Below are 21,684 nucleotides of genomic sequence, written 5' to 3'. Positions count from 1 at the left end.
CCTAGATCACATGATACCAGTCCTGGCCTCCCTCCACTGACTTCCTGTCTGTTTTAAGTTTGATTTTAAGATTTTATTGCTTGTTTTTCAGATTTTGAATGAGATGGCACCACCTTATCTAGCCTACTGCATCTTAATACTTCAGTTAGAGTGCTGACGTCAACCAATCAGATGCTCCTGGATACTTCCAGAACTAGACACAGAAACAGTGGCGACCTAGCTTCGGCTACAGCTGCTGGAGACCCACCTCCTCTCGCTTGCGTACGACTGATTTGAGCTTGACACCTTGATTGATCTTCAACCTTTGCTGTGCTGCAATTTGTTCTCTATTATGTTTATCATTTATCATTTGGTCAATGTACCTGTTCAGCACTTTAGTTGAGTGCAGCTGTTTTTAAAGTGCTCTACAAATGACAGGAAAATATCTGCTCCCTTTCCCTGGATGTTTCTTGTCATTAATGTGTTGTAATGTTTCATGATGTTAGTCAGAACACCTGTTTGTAGTGTTGCAGGCTGTAAAAAGATGTACGTGAATATATCCAGGGCTAAAATGGATGAGAGAAACTTCAAGAATACACTAAACATTAAGAAAACTCAATGCACTCTGGTTTGCATCTTTAACACACAATCAAAGACTAACTGCTAAGCACAGGAAGAAGCCTGGTGCCTGGTGATTTTGTGGTGCACAGCTCTGACAGCACCACCAACAGAGGGATTGATTTTTTTGGGTGCTGTGTTCAAAAGCACCCCCCTGTGTCCCAACAACACCACCAAAAAAAAAATCTGATAGATACTCGCTGTAGCCTCAGTATCGACTGTCCAACCGATGCCTCATTAACAGTGTCACTGTCCTCTGCTCATCCCCAACCTGACTGACCCCATTCACCCCAGAGACAATGAAGAGGACACGAATGAAAGTGAGGAAATGAATAATAAGAGTTTAGACTTTCATGCAAACCTAGAACCTTAAACAAAGCCAGAACAGAGGTCAAACACGATGAGCAGGAAACATTATCCCTGCTTTATGTTTTCACTCCACAGGGCACCAGTTTCATTTAAAAGACTTAAAGTTGCAGCATAAATAATTCTGCAAGATACTGTGCAGATGTAACAGCTAAAATCAGGCTTCTTTAGGAGACCACAGAATATAAACCATAAGGCAGGACAAGGTCACAATAAACCTAAAAATCTCTACATGAATTATTCTACAAGAGATATAAAATGCCATAAAGCACAATAAGGTCACTTTACAGTCTCTGCTCAGCAGCACGCACACTTTAAGTCACTAAAGGAATATTTTAGGCCCTCTACAGTGATAGCTCAGGAGATAAAAATAGGATAAGGTCACTGTTGAATACCACAGACACGCCACAAAAAAAGCCTGTGGGACACATTAAACCGTTCGTTTTCCCTCCCAACACATCGTCTGCTAATCATAAAGGACACAGAAATATCTCAAGTTCTTCAAAAACCACCCATTTCCATTTTTCCGGCTAACAACTTCCTGTAAGAAAAATCTCCCCGTTTAATTTGATCCTTTCCTTTTCTGTGGTTACTCACGAGGCTGCGGTGTCTCCTGGCTGCCTGCGAGCCCGTCATGTTTCAACAGGAAAACACTGATGATGCCCATAGAGATTCCCACTACACCAGATTTTCCCAACTCAGAGCCCAGATAACCACAGAGAGACAGAGAGGGAGACAGCAGGAGGGGGGTGGGGGGGCGCACTGATCCCAGTCAAGCCTGCTACGGGCAGACGCACCGAAACTGGAAACCAGGACAGGATCCTTTCAGATTAAAAGCATTCAGCAGCTGCTTTTCACAGAGCTGGGGAGACACAGACTCTCTTAACAATTTCTGAACTCACTAGCAATCAGTCTGACAAAGATTTACAGCCAATATTCCAGCCAGCGGAGATCCGGATAAAAGATATCAGGTCAAAGTCTTCCTCTTCTGTTTGCTGGTCATTGTTTACAGCCCAGTGAGCTCCTTGAGGCACGAGAAAGGAGTCTGAGTCGAGATGTGAAACAGAATTATTTTATAAGATGTAAATAAAAAGCTCAGTCATCATCAGACAATAACCACTGGGTTCCAAGATTGCATTTCAGCCAATGCATGTCACCTATTTTGCCCTCCATGTGGACTGTTCACCTGAATGCAACCAAAGCCGACTCAAACCTGACTGGTCAATGCCACACAGACTACAATGGAAACCAGAATATTTGCGATACAAAAAACTTGTCCCGTTACCTACAGCTTCTGCAGACATCTGTTTACAGTGTTTACTGTGCAGTAACTTGAATTACTTTTGAATATTTTTCTACCCATACAATGTAACGCTGATATTTCAAGCTAATTATGTTAAAGGTCGAGTGTGTAGGAGTTAGTGTAGTGGCATTTAGCAGCTGAGGTTGCAGACTGCAACCAACTGAAACTTCTCTCATATGCCAAACATGCAGGAGAACAACAGTGGTGCATGCAAAAATGCAAATGGCCCAATCTAGAGCCAGTGTCTGATCTGTCCATTCTCAGCTACTGTAGAAACAACATGGTGAACTCATTGGGAGAGAACGTGCACAGTATGTAGATACAGGCTCATTATACAGTAATGAAAACAAATCGATTCATATTTTCAGGTGAAAAACACTCAAGAAGACATACTGATTATATTCTATTTCTGCCAATATATCCCCTAAATCCTGCACACTGCACCTCTAACAAACACCTTTAATTCTCCTTATTGTATTTCATTTGGAACTGCAATTAACAATTATTTATATTATAGATTCAGCTGTTGATTATCACCTCAATTACTCTATATAAAAACATCACAAAACACTGAAAATGGCCACCACAATATCCTAAAGCACAAAGTGACATCAGCAAATGTCTTGTCCTGTCAGACAAACAGTCAAACACCCGAAAATATTAAATTTTCTACCATTTAAATTAAACATACATTAAGTAAAATTACATTTGCAAACCTGAAAAATCAAATGTTTGGCTCTTTTGCTTGAAAAACGACTCAATAGTTTATCTAAATAATTGCCAATTGATCAGAGAACGAATGACAGGAGCTGTACACAACACTCAGAGCATTAAAATAGCAGCAAACTACTACTTGCTGTGTAAAGATATCGTGGAGTAACAGCCTCCTGAGTGTGTTGTAATCCAAACTTCTCTGTTTGTTGTTGTGGTAGCCGTGCCAAATGCATGTGCATGTGAGTCCCTGCGCTCATACAGTGATTACAGCGGCATCATTGTGGAAGCGTAACGCCCACCCTTAACTGCTAGCTCTGTCAGCACTGTTGCCACTGTCAGCTCTGTTTATTAAGTTAGCAACATTCCCTGCTGGCTGCCAGCTTAGCCACCTCCATGTTGACAACATGTGCAGACATCCCGCCCCAGACTCTGAATCACAAAAATACCCTAAATGTCCCCTTCAGCTCCTTAACTGTTATTTCTTTTGTGTTCATTATTGCATCTGCTGGTCTCCAGTCGTCATTTTTCTGCCTACTGAGTCTTCACATTAGCAGCCACTGAAATGGCCTAGTTTCCCTGCAGGGATCAATAAAATTTCCCCACATCTTATCGCCCTCAGTGCTCTTGTTTGTTCAGTATAGTCTTATCTCCAGCTGACTCTTTGCTGCTACTGTGATGAGTCATGAGATTCTGATATCACATGTAGATATAACGTGTGGCTGCAGCTACAAAGACGGGATATGGGGAGAAGGAAAAGGAATGTATGGAAGGGTGAAACAAAATGGGGATTACTGAGGTATGTGTTTAAAAACCCACTAAATTTAATGGTATGTCAAACAGAAATGCAAAAATAACATTAAATTAAGTCTGGTTAACATTAAGAAAAGTATAAAGCAGCTATAGAAATAGTAGATTAGGTTTTGGGTGAAGTAAATCTGCAGCTTAGAGATAGATCAAAATAATAAATTGTCTATGCATGTATGTACAGTGGCTTACATTTCTCCATTTCCTGTCAAAACACTTCATGTTCTGTAGCACAGAAATTAAATAATATGTTGTTTGACAGTAATTTTAATGACCACTTACTTATTAAGGGCATTTATCACGCTCAAATGTATAACATTTGCTTGTTTTAGCATCTAAAATGTAAAAAAGACTTGCTGTTTTTCTCTGCTGTATATGACTGTAAAGGAAGTATTTGGTTTTTGGATTATAAATCAGAAAAAAAAAATCACCTTGCACTCTGGAAATTTGTAATACCACTATTTTTGTCATGTTATAGCTTAAATGATTAGGTCAAAATATAATTTATTTTTTTAAAAAGCAACTGATTCATCTCTACAAATAATTATTGCAACCTGAAATAAGTCAAACAGGAGGATGTTTATCTGCTATAGTTTTAGAAACCAGTTAATCGTAAGTCACTTACAGAGCTGGTTGCTGCTTCTCAAATATTGTTTTCTATCGTTGTACAACAAAGAAGTAAGTTTTGGAAATTTGAAAACATCACTCACATCACCTATTTTCAAAAGCTTTTGTCACACTACACAGATTAATCAAGTAGTCAGCTGCTGAAAACAATTAGTTGATTCATCGCTTGGCAGAAAATTAAGGAACACTAACTTCGGTTCACCGATTAATTGTTGAAATATATTACAAAGCTAACAGCATCTCATTCCAGCTTCTCAGACATTAGGACTTTGTGTGTTTTATATCATTATTATTAAAATATCTTAATGTTTTAAGCTATTTGTCAAAAAAATATTAAAAGGTGTCACCTCCAGTTTTGGAAAACTGTGACAGACATTTTTTCCTCACAGTTTTACATAATAAAACTAGACAGATTACTAAAGTGTAAGAATTAAAGTTACAGCTGTAATTAAATTAACTGAAAAAAACTGACATATTATTAAAATAATAATTAGAAGGGGGCAGCCCTGATACATTCTTCAATTTTTGAAGAAAAAAAGTCATAAATTTAACATTTAACATGGCGACTGGTTAATATATCTCTATTTTGTGCGTTTTTAATTTCTGTATGATTAAAAAAATATAACAATACACTCATTGTTCCATTGTTAATTCTTTGATGCCCATTTAAGAAGTTGGAGATTAGTTTAATTTTGAAAATCCTGGCCGGAAGCTACAGTGCTGCTACCTTGACAACGCTCTTTCAGACAGGAGATTCTGTTGGTCACGAGGAGGCGGGGCTAATGGAACCCATATTTGGAAGCTGAGCGGCTGAGACCTTTGAGTGACAGCTGGGAGAGCCAATGGCGAGCCTGGACTGAAACTACTGTTGCCTGCCAGAACCAGCAGGCAAAGTACTGTAGTTTTGGGCCTAAATATCCCGACTACATCCTAATTAGGTGCAGTTACATTCAAACTTATCACAAAAATATAATTTACATGTAATTAAAGCCCAATATGAGCGCCGGATTAGATTAAAGTGCGTATTTGACGTAGAGGATATGCTTGTTTACGATTTGCTAACAAAGTGTGAAACAATTAGCTATCACCCAGTCCGGCAATGCAACATAATCAGCCATAATTTCAGTTAAACATCCGCCTCATTCAACAGGCAATTTCATTATGTGTTACATTTAATAATTAAAGTACAGCTAACCCAATAAACAGCCCTTTATACTCACACTTTCCGTCACCTTCTCGTTGACCGTAGGCAAAGGAGTTTTTGTTGACATCTTTTTTATTCGTCCTTTCTTCCGCCAGTCTCAGTCTGATGTCCAAAAAATCCACCGACACCTCCTTCAGTCCGACAGCCGGAAAAAAGAGATTATTGCTTTGCTTTGCAGCTCTGCTCTCCGGGGGGAAACTGTCTCAGCATGGATCGTGACAATTTTCAAACCAAACCGGACGTGTTAGAGCCGAGCACCTGAACTGTTAGGGACCGAACAAAAAAGAAAAAATCCCCACTAACAGAGCACAATAATCTGATGTTCACTTATTTACATGGCGCGTACATACCGCTCATGGCCTCAACTCAAATCGGTGTCCGTCTGTCCGTTTGGGTTTGAGTCAGTGAAGCTAACTAAACTAACGTTAAGGCGCTGTCGGTCGCCACTTCCAAAAAAAACCACCCCGGGCTTTTTCTTTCTCACAAAAAACAACTGTCTAAAAAGAAGCCATGGCGTCGAGTGTCACCAGCCGATGGTTCTTGGAGGGATTCAGAAGGCTTTGGTGGCTGAAATACTCGCCGTCGACTCGGTTTCTTCCATCTCCGACGGCCCAAAGTGAAGCTGGTCTGTCCGTTTTAGGTGGGACCAAAATGGCTACTCAGCGGCTGGGCTGGATTAGGCTGCCTTCAGGGACACCTCCCCGGCTCCGACGTCAGGCTTTCATCATGAGCACTCAAACAACCGACTGTTATTTTCATTAATAAAAATCCTGAAGAATTATTTACAACTTTTACTTAAGTACAGTGGAGGAAGAGGTACTCAGATTCGTTAACTTAAATACAACAGTGGAAAAAGTACTTTGATTCTTTTACTTTAATACAATGGTGGAAGAAGTTCTCAGATACTTTTACAATGGTGGAAAAATACTCAGATACTTCTACTTAACTACAGTGGTGGAAGAAGTACTCACATACTTTTACTTAAATACAGTGGTTGGAGAAATACTCCGATACTGTTACAATGGTGGAAGAAGTACTCAGATACTTTTACTTAAATACAATGGTGGAAGAAGTACTCAGATACTTTTACAATGGTGGAAAAAGTACTCAGATTTTTTACTTAAGTACAGTGGTGGAAGAAGTACTCAGATACTTTTACTTAAATACAATGGTGGAAGAAGTACAGAGATACTTTACTCAAATACAGTGGTAGAAGAAGTACTCAGATACTTTTACAATGGTGGAAAAAGTACTCAGATTTTTTACTTTAGTACAGTGGTGGAAGAAGTACTCAGATACTTTTACTTAAATACAATGGTGGAAGAAGTACAGAGATACTTTTACTCAAATACAGTGGTAGAAGAAGTACTCAGATACTTTTACAATGGTAGAAGAAATACTCAGATACTTTTACAATGGTAGAAGAAATACTCAGATACTTTTACAATGGTGGAAGAAGTACTCAGATACTTTTACTTAAATACAGTGATGGAAGAAGTACTCAGATTCTTTTACTTTAGTACAGTGGTGGAAGGAATACTCAGAGTAATTTACTTAAGCACATTCATGGAAGAGGTACTCAGATTCTTTTACTGAAGTCATGGAAGAAATACTCAGATTTCAGTATTCAGATACTTTTAATTAAATACAGTGGTGGAAGAAGTACTCAGATACTTTTACAGTGGTAGAAGAATTACTCAGGTACTTTTACTTAAATACAGTGGTGGAAGAAGTACTCAGAGTAATTACTTAAGTACATTTGTGAACGAGGTACTCAGATTCTTTTACTGAAGTCATGGAGGAAATACTTAGATCTCAGTACTCAGATACTTTTACTTAAATACAATGGTGGAAAAAGTACTCTGCAATAGTGGAAAGTAACTAAGTGCAATTACTCAAGCACTGTACTTAAGTACAATTAAGTTACTTGTACTCTACTTGTGTAGTTCCATTTTATTCTACTTTATACTTCCACTGCACTACATCTCAGTGGTAAGTATTTTACTTTCTCCTGCACTGTGTTTATCTGACAGCTTTACTCATTTTACAGGTTTATTATTAATCAACTAATTATTAGAAATTATTAGAGATTAAACTTCCCAGCAGTATGTAAAGTAATATACTCATACTTCTGTTTGATGATTACTCGAACTTTTGATTCTATAAGTATAATATCTCCCTCTGAAATGTAATGGAGTAGAAGTTTAAAGTAGCATAAAATTGGAAAGTGTGAGTAAAATAAAAGTATATCAATCTATATACTCAAGTACAAAAAAGTAGTGGTACAACAGTGTGTTACAAGTAAAAGTACTGCATTTAAACTCTTACTTTAGTAAAAGTACAAAAGTATCTGCATCAAATTGTACTTAAAGTATCAAAAATGAAAGTACTCATAATGTAGAATGACCCATTTTAGAAAAATATAAATTATATTACTTGTATATATTTAATGATGCATTAATAGGTTAATCACTTTAATGGTGTGGCTTATAAAGATGAGGCTAATCTAAATACTTTATATACTGTTGGGCAGTTTAAAATAAAATAATACATAATAATTTATTAGTCCTTATATTTTGTATTGATAATCTGAGTCTGCAAAGTAACTAAAGTTCTCAGATAAATGTGGCTGAGTAAAAAGTACAATAGAAGTATAAAGTAGCATAAAATGGAAGTACTTTAGTAAAGTACAAGTACCTCAAAATTGTACTTAAGTACAGTACTTTAATAAATATACGTAGTTACATTCCATCACTTATCAATTGATATTTTATTGGTTATTTTCTTGTTAAAAATGTAATGTAATGTTAAAATACTAAATTCAAAATAAGTTACTTTTCATGTTTGTGAAGCTGCAGAGCAAATATCTGCTGTATTTTAATTAAAACATGATTAATCGATTATTTGGTTTATTATGAATGAAATATACACAACACCTATTGTCAGATTGTGTTGTTCGTTGTGTTGAAACTTGAGGATCTATATTTTCCGACAGCCCCTGAACGCAGCATGAGTGAGTCCAGCTGAACGGGTGGAGGAAGTGAGGAAACCGGCTGACCTCAGTCCCATTGGACCAGAGAGGACTGTCATCATCAGGAGGAAGCGTCTCTGTGGACTTGATTTGGCTTCAAAGGAAAATATGTTGCACAAATTCTGATATTAAAGGGAAAAGCTGCAAAGTCGCAACAAAAAATTAAATCTTTAGTGAAAAGAAAAGTTTTAAAATTGTGACTTTTGTTGAGTATTTTCTGACAATAATCAACTCAGAGAGGATTTATAATTTAACGAGAGTCTATTACTAACGACAAAACCCTACTATGAGGATTTAAGTCCACATTTCGGCACATTTAAAAAATCTATTTTAAAATCTCACATTTCTCAAAATATGTGGTCCTAACTCTACTACCAGTTTCTGATATGCAATATGACAATTTATTACAGCATCCTGTTGATTAAAAGTTAATTTTATTGAGATACACTTAAGAAAATTTATCTGGTAAATGTGAAAACTTTAAAACATAGAAAGGTCATGATTTGTGGATGAATCTATTTAAATTCACTATTATTTATGAACGACAGCCTGTCTTCTGTTTAAGTGAGGAAATAATAATATTTAAGTAATCCTTGAACTCCGACATATTTGGATTACTGGTAATCATTTTAATTTTTGATTAATTGTAAAGTTTATTTGCTAGAAAAGTGACATCACAACATGTTTAACAGTCCCAAATCCAAAAATATTAAGCTTAACGTTACAGAAAACAGCTGGAAGTGAATAATTTCTGCTTCTAAATGATTTTGCTAACTACAAAAATCAATTTTCTGACCATCAACTACTTCTTTGAGCTGTAATTTGGAAGTTTCTTCTCTACATTGCATAAACGGAAGCTGTTCCCACTGAAGATACTTCATCCATAAACTTTAAACCTGTAAGAGAGTGACCATAAACGCATAATGAACGCAGTGTTGTGGATAGCAAAACATTCATTCTTTATTGACTGGAAAAATACAGGGACCAAAAAAGAAAAATGTGCAGTCAAAACGATCCCCAAACACCCATGATTAAAATCCCCCAAAGCGACTTCATTTCATCAACTGAATACATCTCAAAATTACAGAGTTAATGTGCAGCAAGTAAAGCGCTATGTTAAGTCATGCCACGAAGCAGAGGAGGGGTGAGGGTGGAGGGTGGTGGGGGGGGTAAGTAAAGGAAGGGAAGGCCAGCCATTCAGGTGGAACAGGGCATTGTCAGTCAAAGCCACAACACAAGAGAAGCATCATCATTATCATCCTCATCATCATCTGAGTCTCTCAGATCGCATCAATGTCAATGTCATCCTCTTCTTTTTCAGGCGTGTCTGGTTTCACAGTCTCAACTTTGAGCTCGCGGGCGGAGGACGAATACACCACCTGAGGACAGAAGCACCACCAGGGTTAACACAGTCCACAGAGCGCGGGTCATACAGACATTACATAATGAATTCAAGGACTTTCAAGGTCTTGTAAAAGCACTATTTTTTTATTTTCAAGGGAAGCAAAACAGCTGATTCATTTTCAAATCTAAATTTTTATTAAACATAAATGAACGATGTGATCAATGTTTCCCTTCCCAGCAAAGCTTACACATCACTCTGTTTCTGTAACTGTGTAAAGTCCTTGACAAAATCCTTGAATGACACTGAACCATCTGAAAACAGCTCAAGGAAACGATGCCAGCTGGAACTAAGGTTTTGCTTTGAGTTTTTGGCGGAGCTATGACAGCAGCAGTTTTACTTCTACCGACAGCTTTTCAGACACTTTTACCTTTGTCTTGTTTTGGTTTTTAATTTTTTTTTTTTTTTTTTGGGGGGGGGGGGGGGGGGTCAAAATTAAGTCATTCATTCATTCATTCATTCTAAGCGTGTATACCACAACAGAGGTCTTGAAATGTGAAATGTGTAAAACTTCATCTGAAAGACTAAAATTAATAAATATGAGCCTGAACATTCAGTACCAACTTTCAGTACTTTTTAGTTTTCACATTTCAGATACACTGGCCATCTTTCAAGCTACAATTGATAATTTTCATTAATATAAAAGTGTCTGATTATCTGCCTCATAGCACCTCTAATGGCATCAAACTGTCAAAGGAGGCAGTGCTGATTTCTCATTTCAAATGTTTTCAGAAACATCATTTAGGGACTGTTCAGCTGTAAAATGAGAGACTACGACCCTGCTGCCATGTTGAAACAACAGCCCAGCAAATCACCACCCACCAGTCCTACCAACTTTCTCACTTCTCAGCTCTGATTGGTCGTTTTCCTTCAGCTGGATTCTACTAAATACTATGTAGAAGCACTACGAGGAGAAGGATGGACGTGATTCTTTACACGCATGATCAGTCTCATGTAATACTCTGTGGGTGTAGAGACAGTTTCATCAAATATGACGAAGGTTATTCTGTATAAAAAGTCACCATCTACAGCTTTAAGGTTTCTGACAAATAATGTCGGTAAGAAAGTAAAACTTTCCAGTTAAATTAAAATCATAAAACATCTAATTCTTCTCCCTCATTGAAAAACACAGAATTTATGAAAATGCAAATGTTGTTAATTCAAAAAGTTCAACTGCTGAACTCAAGATGTCTCCTGCTGTCTGAGTGTGGGGGGACAGAAACCTCAGTGTTCTCAACAGCTGATGATTATAATGAAAATGAAATGAGGGATAATTGCCTTATATAGTTTTAATCTAGGACTTATTTATTCTCACTTCTGGTGTCTGATATTTGTCCTTTCCAACAATCATTTTAATGAATGTTTTGTTTGCAGTAAAGTCTTAATTACTAAACAAATAAGTTTTGCATCCAGCACCTTTTATATTTCATGTCAGTTTTGAAAAGGTTTTGATATTTGCATATGAACAAAATCCTTTACATAAAAACAAACCTACTCATCACAACATTTTCATTTTAAGTGGACTGACTGTAGTGGCTTTTTTTATTTACATACAATCATTAAGATTAACTGTCAGATTAAATCACAGCCAAGTGGCCACTTTAGATTAATGTAACAAAGTAAAACAAAGTTCATGGAGAGATCTAAATCTATCAGTTACCTCCACGTTCTCATCATCCTCCTCCTCCTCTTCCTCGCTGCCCTCGCTCTCCTCCTCTGCCTCCTTCAGCCATTTGACAAAAGGAGCAGCCTTAGCATGGATCTCTTTGGCCAGTTCCTTAGAGACGTACTTCTTAGAGACCTGGAGGAGGAAAACAAAGTCAGTCAGTCAGTTTAAGACCTTTTAAATATCTGTATAAATGGAATACAAGACCAAACTTGGGATGGAAATACACACCAAAAGTGATGATGTGGAACAGTGAGGTAAAATGACACTGACAATAGTCTTTATTCTTACACAGAACAAGGAAACGAGCAGGCTGGCTAGCAAGGCCTCAGTTTAACGATGCACTCTCACTGTGGGATCTAATAGGGGCAGTGTGCGCATACAGATGTGTCAAAGTCTGTTCCTGTGTTGAATAGTGTTTCCCTTCTGTTCAAATGTTTCTCACTGGATCTAGATGGGTTTAATCACCTGGTCTGTTTCTACTGGAGAGGAGAGACCTCTGGGGATACTTCAACTCCCCATAAAAACACCTGAACAACAAACTGAGGAAATTCTAACCAGGAGAAGTTTCAGCTGGTTGCAATCTGCAGTCCTCACCACTAGATGTCACCAAATCTCCTTAAATCTTGCACACTTTACCCTTTTAGTTATTTGAAGCGCTCACGCCCACCCTGATCTAATAAAAGATTAATACACAGATATCTACACCCACCTTCTCTGCCCAGGCAAAGATGACATCTTCCTCCAGCAGGTCTGCGTCGTACAGGTCTTTGAGGATGATGGGAACTCGAGGCAGCAGCTGGACCTGATGCAGCTTCACCACACACTCAAAACCTCCCAACAGATACTTCTGGGCCTTCTTGTTGTTGTGGCAGAACTGAGGGCAAAGTTAAAATCAGGAAACAGCCATGAGACAAATACCTAGCAAGCTTACATTTGATCTACAGAAGTATTACGAGGTGTAGAAGAGAAAGTAAGCTGAGAAAATTACCCATCAAGTTTCAGTTTTTAATCGCATAATCAGATCACTTGTGCAACTTACTCGCAGGAAGTGGCGTTTGTACTTCTTGATCTGGTCGCGGATGTTCTCGTCAAAGAGCAGCTCGCTGAGGATGAGGGGGCCCATGGCCTTCACATCCAGGCGCTCTGCCTCCGCCAAGATCTCCTTATCAGCCATGTCGATTCCACTCTCCTTCTTGTGCTGGAAATGGAAACCAGTAAAGTTACAGTGGAGTGGACACACACGTCAAGATTAAATGTTCCGTGTGTGTTCCTCCTAACTCTTCTGTTATTAACTGTGATAATTTACACCTACAAGCCAATAGTACTATAATAAAGTTAGATTATAAAATCATGCTCCCCATACTGCCAAACTGAAGACTCTTTTCCTTTACTTCCATTTCAGCTCATAAACTTAATATTTTGGGGGTTTTGACTCTCATATGAGGAGATCTGACAGACTGAAGGACTTTTTCACAATTAACTAAAATTTGACACTTATGTCTCCATCATTAAAGCTAAATTAATAGACTTAGAGGAGCAAAAGAAAAAAAAGGATGTTGTGAATCAAGTTTAATTAAGAGCTGACAATCCTGAGGGAACCCTTACTTTCACAAAGTTGTAGAAGAGGTTGACCCTCTCCTCCAGGGGTTTCTCCAGGTCCTCGCTGAGCGTCAGGTTCTTGGCGTGGTCGCTGATCTCCTCCATTCGCCTCCTCTGTGCCTCCTCTGTAGTCTCCTCCGCCCAGTCCTCATCATCGTCATCTCCATCCTGACGACACACGGAGGACATAGAGGTCAGACAGAATGACCAAAAGGGGTTTTACAAAGTTTCTACTGTAGGTTCTTCCACACAGTAAATCCCCAAAAAGCAGAAACGTTAAGTGCTTATTAATAATCACATGTCTGTGTAGACAGAGACGTCTCCTGGCTCTTCAGACTAAAATGAATCCTTGTTTATTTGAGCCGACTGAAATTGTTGCTCAGAGGTTACAGACAAGAGTAAACGGACCGCTGGACGCAGCAGTTAACAGCCCAGGGCTCATAATACTTTATTTATTCTGTGTACGTGCACTGGTGCATGTACGTTTTGAAGTTACCTGCACCAGTTTTTTTTCCAGCACCATTTGGTGTACTTGTCCTTTTTTCTCTGCATTTCTGCAACGTCCAGATGCGACCAATAAGAATCCAACATCAACTGCCGCAACATTTCCTTTGTTATGAAATATGAGGAGATTGTCAATGTGTTATAATCTGAGCTGATGGGAATGGACTTTATTCACAGCAGACATTTTGCTTTGTCGTGGTGGGGAAAAAAAACCCGGTGTATTCAATAACATTAGTGATAGCTGCATTCCACTTACGGGAGGCCCTGGTACTGTCAATGCTGACTCACTGTAGTCTCATACTGGGACACTTAATGGAACTGAGCCTTCAGTAATGTTATTCATTTCACCTGTGCTGTCTGCTGTGAAAAAGATCCATTCACTGTGCTTCTCAGCAAAGCTAATATAATAGTTTTCGCTCTTATAAGGGCTTCTTTGGTTACGTCATATATTCTACATTGCTGTGAGTCTTTCATCAAGCTTTTTGGACGTGTGCCACAAGAACATGTGAAGTGTCAACTGTGTGAGTCTCATGGTCAATGTCAGAGTTGACAGCCCTGAAGACCATTATCTTTTGTACCAAATTACGTGTATATCAAGCTGAGAACTACAGGCACAGCTCAAGTGCAATACCCTGCATTTGCACGTGGTACTTTGAGCCCCGCAGCCGTATCATTTTATGCAACTGCAAACATCCGTTAAAGTTTGTAGGCGTCTCTAGTTGAGGTTATCACATTAGACTAACGGCTCTGAAGAGTCAAACTGATTTTTGTCAATAAAAAAGTAGCTGATAAAGTTCAGTAAAGGTGAATCACCATACAGACTAAATAAGAATCAAAAAATAGCTCTGGACTGTGAGATAAGGAGAGATTTGCTGATCTTTGTTTAGGCAGTGAGCACACAGTCAGCTGAACACGAGGGCGTTGACCTCAGCGACCACTTTGAGCGATCACAAACATTTTCCTTAAGTTCGAACACAAATAACACAGTGTGTGTGTTTGACTGGTGTCACCAGGCTGTGTGTTTGCTGTTGAGAAACTGGTCACACAACTGTCTGACTCGCACACCAGTGGACATGTAGCTCTCTAGTCGCCTGATCCCCGGACTAGAAACCCACCACAGCCTCAGGAGCATCGAAGTTCTCTTGGTTTCCAGCCTCTCCGCTGCCAGAGCCGTTCTCCTTGTCCTTCTTGCGGTTCTTCTTCTCCTTCTCTTTCTTAACAGATGCGGATCCACCATCAGTGTGCTCTGTCATTAAAGAAGCAAAGCATTTATTATCAAGTTCCTATTATGTTGAACCCAACAGGGATCCGGACCATCAACTCTACTTGAAACTACTAAAAAGAGCCAAATCTCACCTGGTGGGTTTTTGAGGATGAACGTGCAGAGTTTGTGTCTAGTGTCTAGCATGCCGCGGTATCCACAGGCTTTACAGGAATTGCCAATGGTTTGTTTCTTGGGATTGACATGCTGTTAGAAAGACAAATAAAATCTTATTAGATCTCAAGAAGCGACACAGTCAAGTCTTAAACTTCCCTGGATTTACGTTACAGATGCTGTAAGATATTTACCAGATCAGTTTCAGGGTTGTCACACTCGGGACACAGCACAAATTTTCTGATGAACCCATCAAGCATGTCCTGCAACTTGTTCGCCTCGTGGGATCCGTTGACGATGTAACGGTCGTTTTTGGTATCAAACTGGGTCTGCGCACCGAGTTCACAACCAAAAAACTTGGTCGGGTCTGCGGAGGAGATCAGACATGACATCAAATGTCACAATGAAATTGAATGTAGTTGATTGTCCTCTGGTTAAAACATAAAAACATTTTTTTTTTTTTATCCCTGGACAACTGTATAATTTAACTTGCTTTCTATAAAAAGGTTTCTACAGATAGATCCCATCCAGTAAAATCACAGATCTTAAGTGTCCCTGCTGGAAAACCTTGTAGCTAAAAAGAACAACTAAATTAGTTTAATGTTGGGCATTTGCCTCAAAAATTCCTGTTTCTTATTCCTTACACTTTTGTGTATTGACTCCAATAACTCTACTGTGTTCACTTTGGATAATTTTGAGTTTTTGAAGCTCAAGATTACACAGTTAGATTTTATACTTCTTCACAATAACCCTCTTCCCCTCAAAAATCATGCCTCAACCACAAAAAGCGAAACAATCAAAATTACATTTTGTCATGACTAAAACTTTGTTCGGTGTTCTTCATATAAAGGGAAGGACTTTTTGTTGGAGAGACGAGCAAAAATAACTTAGATATGTGGCCTTGTTTGTTGACATCTATTTTGTTACAACAATTTTTTACCAATGCCATTAACAGTGTTTGGTTTAAAAGGTCAATTCAGAGGTAATAAAAAGGAGGACGAAATCTATATAAACCTTTAAAACAGAATGAAAGGATTTCAAAAGCTCCCTGTAAATTTCTAAATATATTTTGGCATTTGGTTGATCTCTGGGTACAAACTGACATTCCTTTGCTTTGTGTGTTACTTACATGTTGGAGGCCTGTTCAATGCCTTTGCAACATCAACCATGTTGACAATGACCGTCTTGATTCCATTCCCTTTGCCTTCAACCTGGATGACATGAAGACAGATCATCAACACACAAAACATGAAGAAATTACAAATGTTCTTTCGACAAGAATTTCATAAGTGTTATCTCGAGCAACTTCCATTTGATTAGTCGACACCATAAAGTTTATGTTCTCTCCACTTCTGTCACTTCTGTCACAACTTGTCAAATATTGACTGCAAACTTGAAAACATGCGTCAGCAAGCCGTTACCTTGGCAATCAGACGGGGCATCTTGTAGCGATAGAACTGGTCTGACACGCTGCGGTTGACGTTGACAGACATTTTGGCTGGATGTTAGCACTATCAGTAAGATAAAAGGATCTTGGTTGGGGATTTTTCGGGATCTTCTGTCTGGAAAAGAGGGGATGACATAAACGACTGCAAGCGCGCTCTGTCTCTGACATGAAAAACGCTGTGCCGCTGTGGCCGCAAGCTCCTTGCTTGAAGGCTAGATTTCCACCACACAGGTTCCAACGGCTGCGCAACAGCTCTGAAAGAGAAGAGGGACAAAAACCTATTAATATTTAATTAAACAAAGATATTTAACAGGAAATTCATATGTGTGCTAGGCAACTTGACTGAATAGAGAACAAAACTGTGTTGTTTAAATTGTCTAGCTTTATTTCATGGCAGTCCTGAGATGTTTTTACTGCTGGTTCAACCATGAACAGTACTTATTAAGTTTATTTGAAATGTGCTGTACGAATAAAATTTGTTAGTATTAATGTTTTAGTCTTAGTTTAACTGTATACCATGCACTGAATGCAAAGTGGTGTTCTCCCAGAACCATATGTAAAGATATGGAGTGACATTTGTTGAGTCTGTGCCTGTATCTGGGGTAAACTTAAATTTATTTACTGAATTTTGATAAACTATTTATCTTTCAGGTAGTTTTTTGAGCAAAAAGTAAATCACTGGTTTGAGCTTTGGTTCTGGTTCAAGATGTAAATAATTGCTGGCTGATTTAGTTTTGTATGATTACCAAATAAATATCTGGTGTTTCAGACTGTTGGTCAGACAAAAATAACCAATTTTACAATGTGAATTAAGGCTTTCAGAGATAATGATAAATGTTTAATAGTGGACCAATTAAAACCCTGATTATATAATTTCTTTGTGCTCTCGAAAGCTCACAATTGATGATTAAACCCACATAATGAAACCAGATTCCTGTGGTGCATGATGATTCTTGACTGACTGCCATCATTCATGGAGACGGAGTTATGTCTCAGGTATGTCAGTGCAGAATGACAGGCAATAGAGAGTTCAGACTCTGGAGGACAGCTGGGGCATACTGCAGAGGCTCGGATACAAATATTTCTCCTCATAAACAAGTTTGAGCATCAATACATACATTTCCAGATAGATTATAAACATGAAAAGGCTCTGCACTCAAAAAACTGCTGACAAAATCAAAATCCAGCAAATATCCATGTGATCCAGCTATGAGCAAGCATGACAGATTAACCCATAGAGGAAAAATACAACCCAGGCAGTAAACTAGATGCTATTGTGGCCATATACGTCCAAAAATTGTTTTGTCAAAGCCCTTTGTCTTTCATGAGGGCCTCTGGCTTTAGTCACATAAGGCCTTCTCTTGTTATTAGGTCACAAACAGGAGGCCTAGCAGCTGCCAAACAACTCTCCCCCTGCTGACGGCTTTAACACCAGCTAGTCTGTAGTTTCCTCAGCCGTGTCACTGCTACCCGACATGAAATGACTCACAACCGACAGTGACACAGTGATGTCAGGAGCTGAGGCGTCTCAGAAGGGCACGAGGTCAAGTCTATTTCAGAAAGAAGGCTAACTTAGCTTTAGCTGGCTGCTTGGTGCAGAGTGCGTCATACAGTCACTGCACACGAGTGAGGGGACTGGGAGACGCCATTTTGATACAGTGGCACAGAAAACACGTCATATTGCTCAATAATAACGCTGGGGATATAACCACATATCACACATCTGCGTCAAATATTTACAATATTTTCATGTAACTTACCGTTTTCGCAAAACAAAGACATAAACACAACGCTGATCGTCCAAGAGGCGCAGTGAACGGTGGTCGATGGCTGTTGCTGGTGTTGTATTGATTGCAGCAGGGGTTCTTGACGGGATTTTGGCTCTCAAAGATGCACAGTTTAACACCCTAAAGCGTCCAAACAGTGCGGTCGCCAGACTCGGAGGCAGACGGGGTTATCTGGAACGTCCTCGGGGTTTGGGGGACCTTTGGGGGGAGAGGCGCATTGTTAACCACACAAACTGCGGACTAAAAAACGCTAACGTTAGCATCATCAGGTGAGACAGCTGAACGGTCATTGGGTGGCTTGCTTCACCGTCAGGTACAATCAACATTTACTATAATAAGAATAAAACCAAGTCAGAGCGATTCTAATGGTCCGTTATGTCAGGTAACGTAAATGTTACTCAATGAGCGGGTAACGATTACAGCTAACTGGCTTCAGTTACATTACACGTGAATCATCGCCAAATCACCCCAAATTGTAAAAAAAAAAAACAAAAAACAAAAAAAACCACACAGATTCACAACAATATACTTATCCACAATGTAATACAAGTACATTTTGCGCCTGGACACAGCTTCACGGTAAGCCCGTTATATAAACAGACGCCAGCAGAATTAAAATATTCCAGGAAATAGCCAGAGCCCAGATGCTAGCTGACGTCCCGCAGCTAACGCAGTCTAGCGGAGCGCTGACGACGCGTTTGGGTTGAAGATAATATGTGATTCGAGTGAATATCTTTAACAAAGGTTTAGCTAGCTGGATTATCTCCGTGGATTCACGACCATCGATATGAAATCCACGTCAGGGTGAGGCCCGGGAAAATGTGATGAAATAATTTCGCACCTTACCTCTCGAATGTTCTGCGAAACACTGCTACTCGCGTCGCTTTTACTAACGGATGTCGAGCTAACGGACGTAACTGGGTTAGGGACTTCCGGTGGTAGGATTAATTTCAAAGTAAAAGTCTGCTTTCGCCCTAACAAATGTGGTAGGCCTTTATTATTCCCTGTGGTGGAATGTAACTACTGCATTAAGTATTTGCTTGATTAGTTACATTTCCTTTTTTGTCATGCTATAGTTTTTATTTATATTGTTTTATTTATATATATTATATATATATATATATATATATTTTAATTTTATGTCATGCACACAAAAATGTGTCCAACCCTCATGGGTTTACAAGACACCATTACAGTATCGTTGCAGTAATCAATAAAGGTATATGTGATCTTACTGCTCAGTTTGCCTTCTATATAGGGATGTGAAATAATATCGGCACGTCATCTGTATCAGCCAATATCAGCTTTAAAATGAACTATCAGAATCGGCATGCTTTACTGTAATTTGCACACACACTGAAAAGTGTTGTATTTCATGTCTCCATGTGCTTCTTGTTGTACAAGTCTGAGAAAGAGCCTGCATGCTCGAAACATCACGAATGACAAAATAAAATTATAAAGTAATGGGAGCTCTATTTGGTGTGCGGATCATCTTTTTCTTTTTGTCTTCACTTGAGTTTTTTGATCCAGCACCCAATTGAAATTTTATTTGGGATGTGTGTGTCGCCACCTCTTTTTTATGATCCATGTGCTTGTTGGCCACCAGGATAAGAGTTTGCATGTATGATATGATGTTAATTCCACTACAGAAGAGACTTGATGATCACTAAAATTAGGTGGGGGAAAAAGTGGATATATCAGTATTGGATATCAGTCAGATGAGTTGTTACATATCGGCATATCAGATATCAGCAATCCAATATCGTGCATCCCTACTTCTATCCCAGGCCTGGCAAACAAATCTGCCACAAATAAAGTGTCCCTTCCAAAACATAACTCAAATTTTTCATGGTCATCCAACCAAAAGAAATCAACATAAATAGAGGTCATTTAATCAAAACTACATCCCTTATGTCTTCATATGCAGGACAGTAAAACAAAAAAATGAACCTCAATCTCAGTTCCACCTATCTTACACAACTAATAAAGTCTGTCCTCCTCTGGAGGGGTGATAAACCTACTGGTCTCTTATGCAAATAGCAATGTTCCTGAGCACAACTTTGTCTTTTGTTTCAACGGCACTTTAGATAAGGCTCTATACTATAGCTATTCTTTATGAGACAGTAAATTTGTAATTTTGGTTTACAGTCAGTCCAGTAAAGACCATGTGTCTCCAGATGTGTTGATTTTGAATGTTTGTTATAAACTTAAAGACAAAGTGGTCCTTTGTGTGTTTAAAAAATTCTCCCAGCTTTCTTCTTAAGCTACACAAACTTCAAAAAGCTGGAAAAGTCGTCGTCACAAAGCTGAAAATGTTTTCACAGGACTGGCAGGCTACAAACATATGATGATCTTATAGAATATGATGAATCACTGTAAATTAAACTACCCAGCAGTATATAAAAGAGTTAAAATGAGCACAATCTTAAACATTTACAGCAGTAAAATGACACATACACACTAATGCAGCAGTAATATTGATTCAGAAGCATGCTGTGTTTGGAAATAACTAGCGACATGTATCTGAATGACATCATAAACGTAATTATAATCAGTTACAGCTACTGAAAAAATGTAATTAAAGTACAGTTACTAACTAAACTGTTGGTGATTACATCCAAATATATTATTTTGGTAAGGAGTTTATATGTAGAATATATAACATTCATTTATTGCTTTTTTGGCATAGCCTACTTTCTCACAATTTTCAATAAGCAAACAAAGAATCACTATGCATATAAATTAAAACAGAAATAAAATCATACAAACAATAATATAGGATCTGTGTTACTGTGTAGATGTATAGTTAAAAACATTAACACTCAATTAAAACAAGATCAGAAATAAGGTATTCAAACAGCTGTGAGAGTGGGAGAGTTTCCAAGTTCAGGGTCATTTGCAGATTATTCCATGTATAAAGAGCACTGTAAGAGAACGATATTCTTCCTAGTTCAGTTCTGATGAAGGGACTGTGAAGCAAAACCTTGTTCTGTGGGTAAGGACCAAGATCATGTGAGGTCAGAGTTAAAAAGGATGAAATATAGGGTGGAAGCATCTGTATCAAACCTTTGTAAATGAACAAATACCAGTGCTGTTACCGCTTCACAGCCAAATGTGGTCAAAACACAACTTTGGACTTAAAGGGATTTCTGAACCAAACAAACAACCTCAAATTTCTAATACTCTTCTTCAGAGTGGTCTATCCAAACTACATTACCACACCCTGACACAATTTCAGACCATCTGCCACCTAAA

The 21,684-nt window shown here is 38.5% G+C and overlaps 2 protein-coding genes across 21 annotated transcripts in view; both read right to left on the bottom strand.

Moving 5' to 3' along the window:
• mark3a (MAP/microtubule affinity-regulating kinase 3a) overlaps window positions 1–6,289 on the bottom strand; it is an 85,330-nt gene extending 79,041 nt beyond the window's left edge. For 15 of the 18 annotated variants that reach the window (XM_050062735.1, XM_050062740.1, XM_050062739.1 and 12 more), the window contains exon 1: window positions 5,632–6,288. In XM_050062735.1, the coding sequence (XP_049918692.1) occupies window positions 5,632–5,682 (51 nt within the window). In that variant the 5' untranslated portion in view covers window positions 5,683–6,288. Of the gene's footprint in view, window positions 1–5,631 lie in introns of all 18 variants that reach the window. The other 3 variants (XM_050062744.1, XM_050062745.1, XM_050062736.1) reach the window with 2 other exon arrangements.
• Window positions 6,290–9,581: 3,292 nt separating this feature from the next.
• Window positions 9,582–19,353, bottom strand: eif5 (eukaryotic translation initiation factor 5). 3 transcript variants are annotated; one of them, XM_050062785.1, is made up of 12 exons: window positions 19,271–19,353; window positions 18,403–18,627; window positions 16,617–16,896; window positions 16,325–16,406; window positions 15,390–15,562; window positions 15,177–15,288; window positions 14,936–15,066; window positions 13,323–13,484; window positions 12,757–12,915; window positions 12,427–12,591; window positions 11,709–11,849; window positions 9,582–10,025 (listed from the first exon to the last, which is right to left on the bottom strand). In XM_050062785.1, the coding sequence occupies exons 3-12, from the start codon at window positions 16,686–16,688 to the stop codon at window positions 9,927–9,929; spliced, it is 1,296 nt and encodes a 431-aa protein (XP_049918742.1). In that variant the 5' UTR covers window positions 16,689–16,896; window positions 18,403–18,627; window positions 19,271–19,353; the 3' UTR covers window positions 9,582–9,926. The 3 variants fall into 3 exon arrangements, with proteins under 3 accessions (XP_049918742.1, XP_049918741.1, XP_049918740.1); XM_050062784.1 differs by having other exon boundaries at window positions 19,276–19,353; XM_050062783.1 differs by lacking the exon at window positions 19,271–19,353 and adding an exon at window positions 18,983–19,238.
• Window positions 19,354–21,684: the final 2,331 nt, after the last annotated feature.

Source organism: Epinephelus moara, chromosome 14, assembly GCF_006386435.1.
Source record: "Epinephelus moara isolate mb chromosome 14, YSFRI_EMoa_1.0, whole genome shotgun sequence".
Lineage (NCBI taxonomy): Eukaryota > Metazoa > Chordata > Actinopteri > Perciformes > Serranidae > Epinephelus > Epinephelus moara.
The sequence above is the reverse complement of the archived record's forward strand: the minus strand, read 5'-3'. Positions and strand labels throughout refer to the sequence as shown.

What these genes read in the sequence shown, in the direction of transcription:
- eif5 (XM_050062785.1), bottom strand. Translation starts at nt 16,688, where the DNA reads ATGTCTGTCAACGTCAACCGCAGCGTGTCAGACCAGTTCTATCGCTAC. An exon ending in TGCCCCGTCTGATTGCCAAG is followed by an intron (nt 16,407 to 16,616) that starts GTAACGGCTTGC and finishes CATGTCATCCAG; the next exon opens with GTTGAAGGCAAAGGGAATGG. An exon ending in AGGATGATGAGAACGTGGAG is followed by an intron (nt 10,026 to 11,708) that starts GTAACTGATAGA and finishes TTCTGTCCTCAG; the next exon opens with GTGGTGTATTCGTCCTCCGC.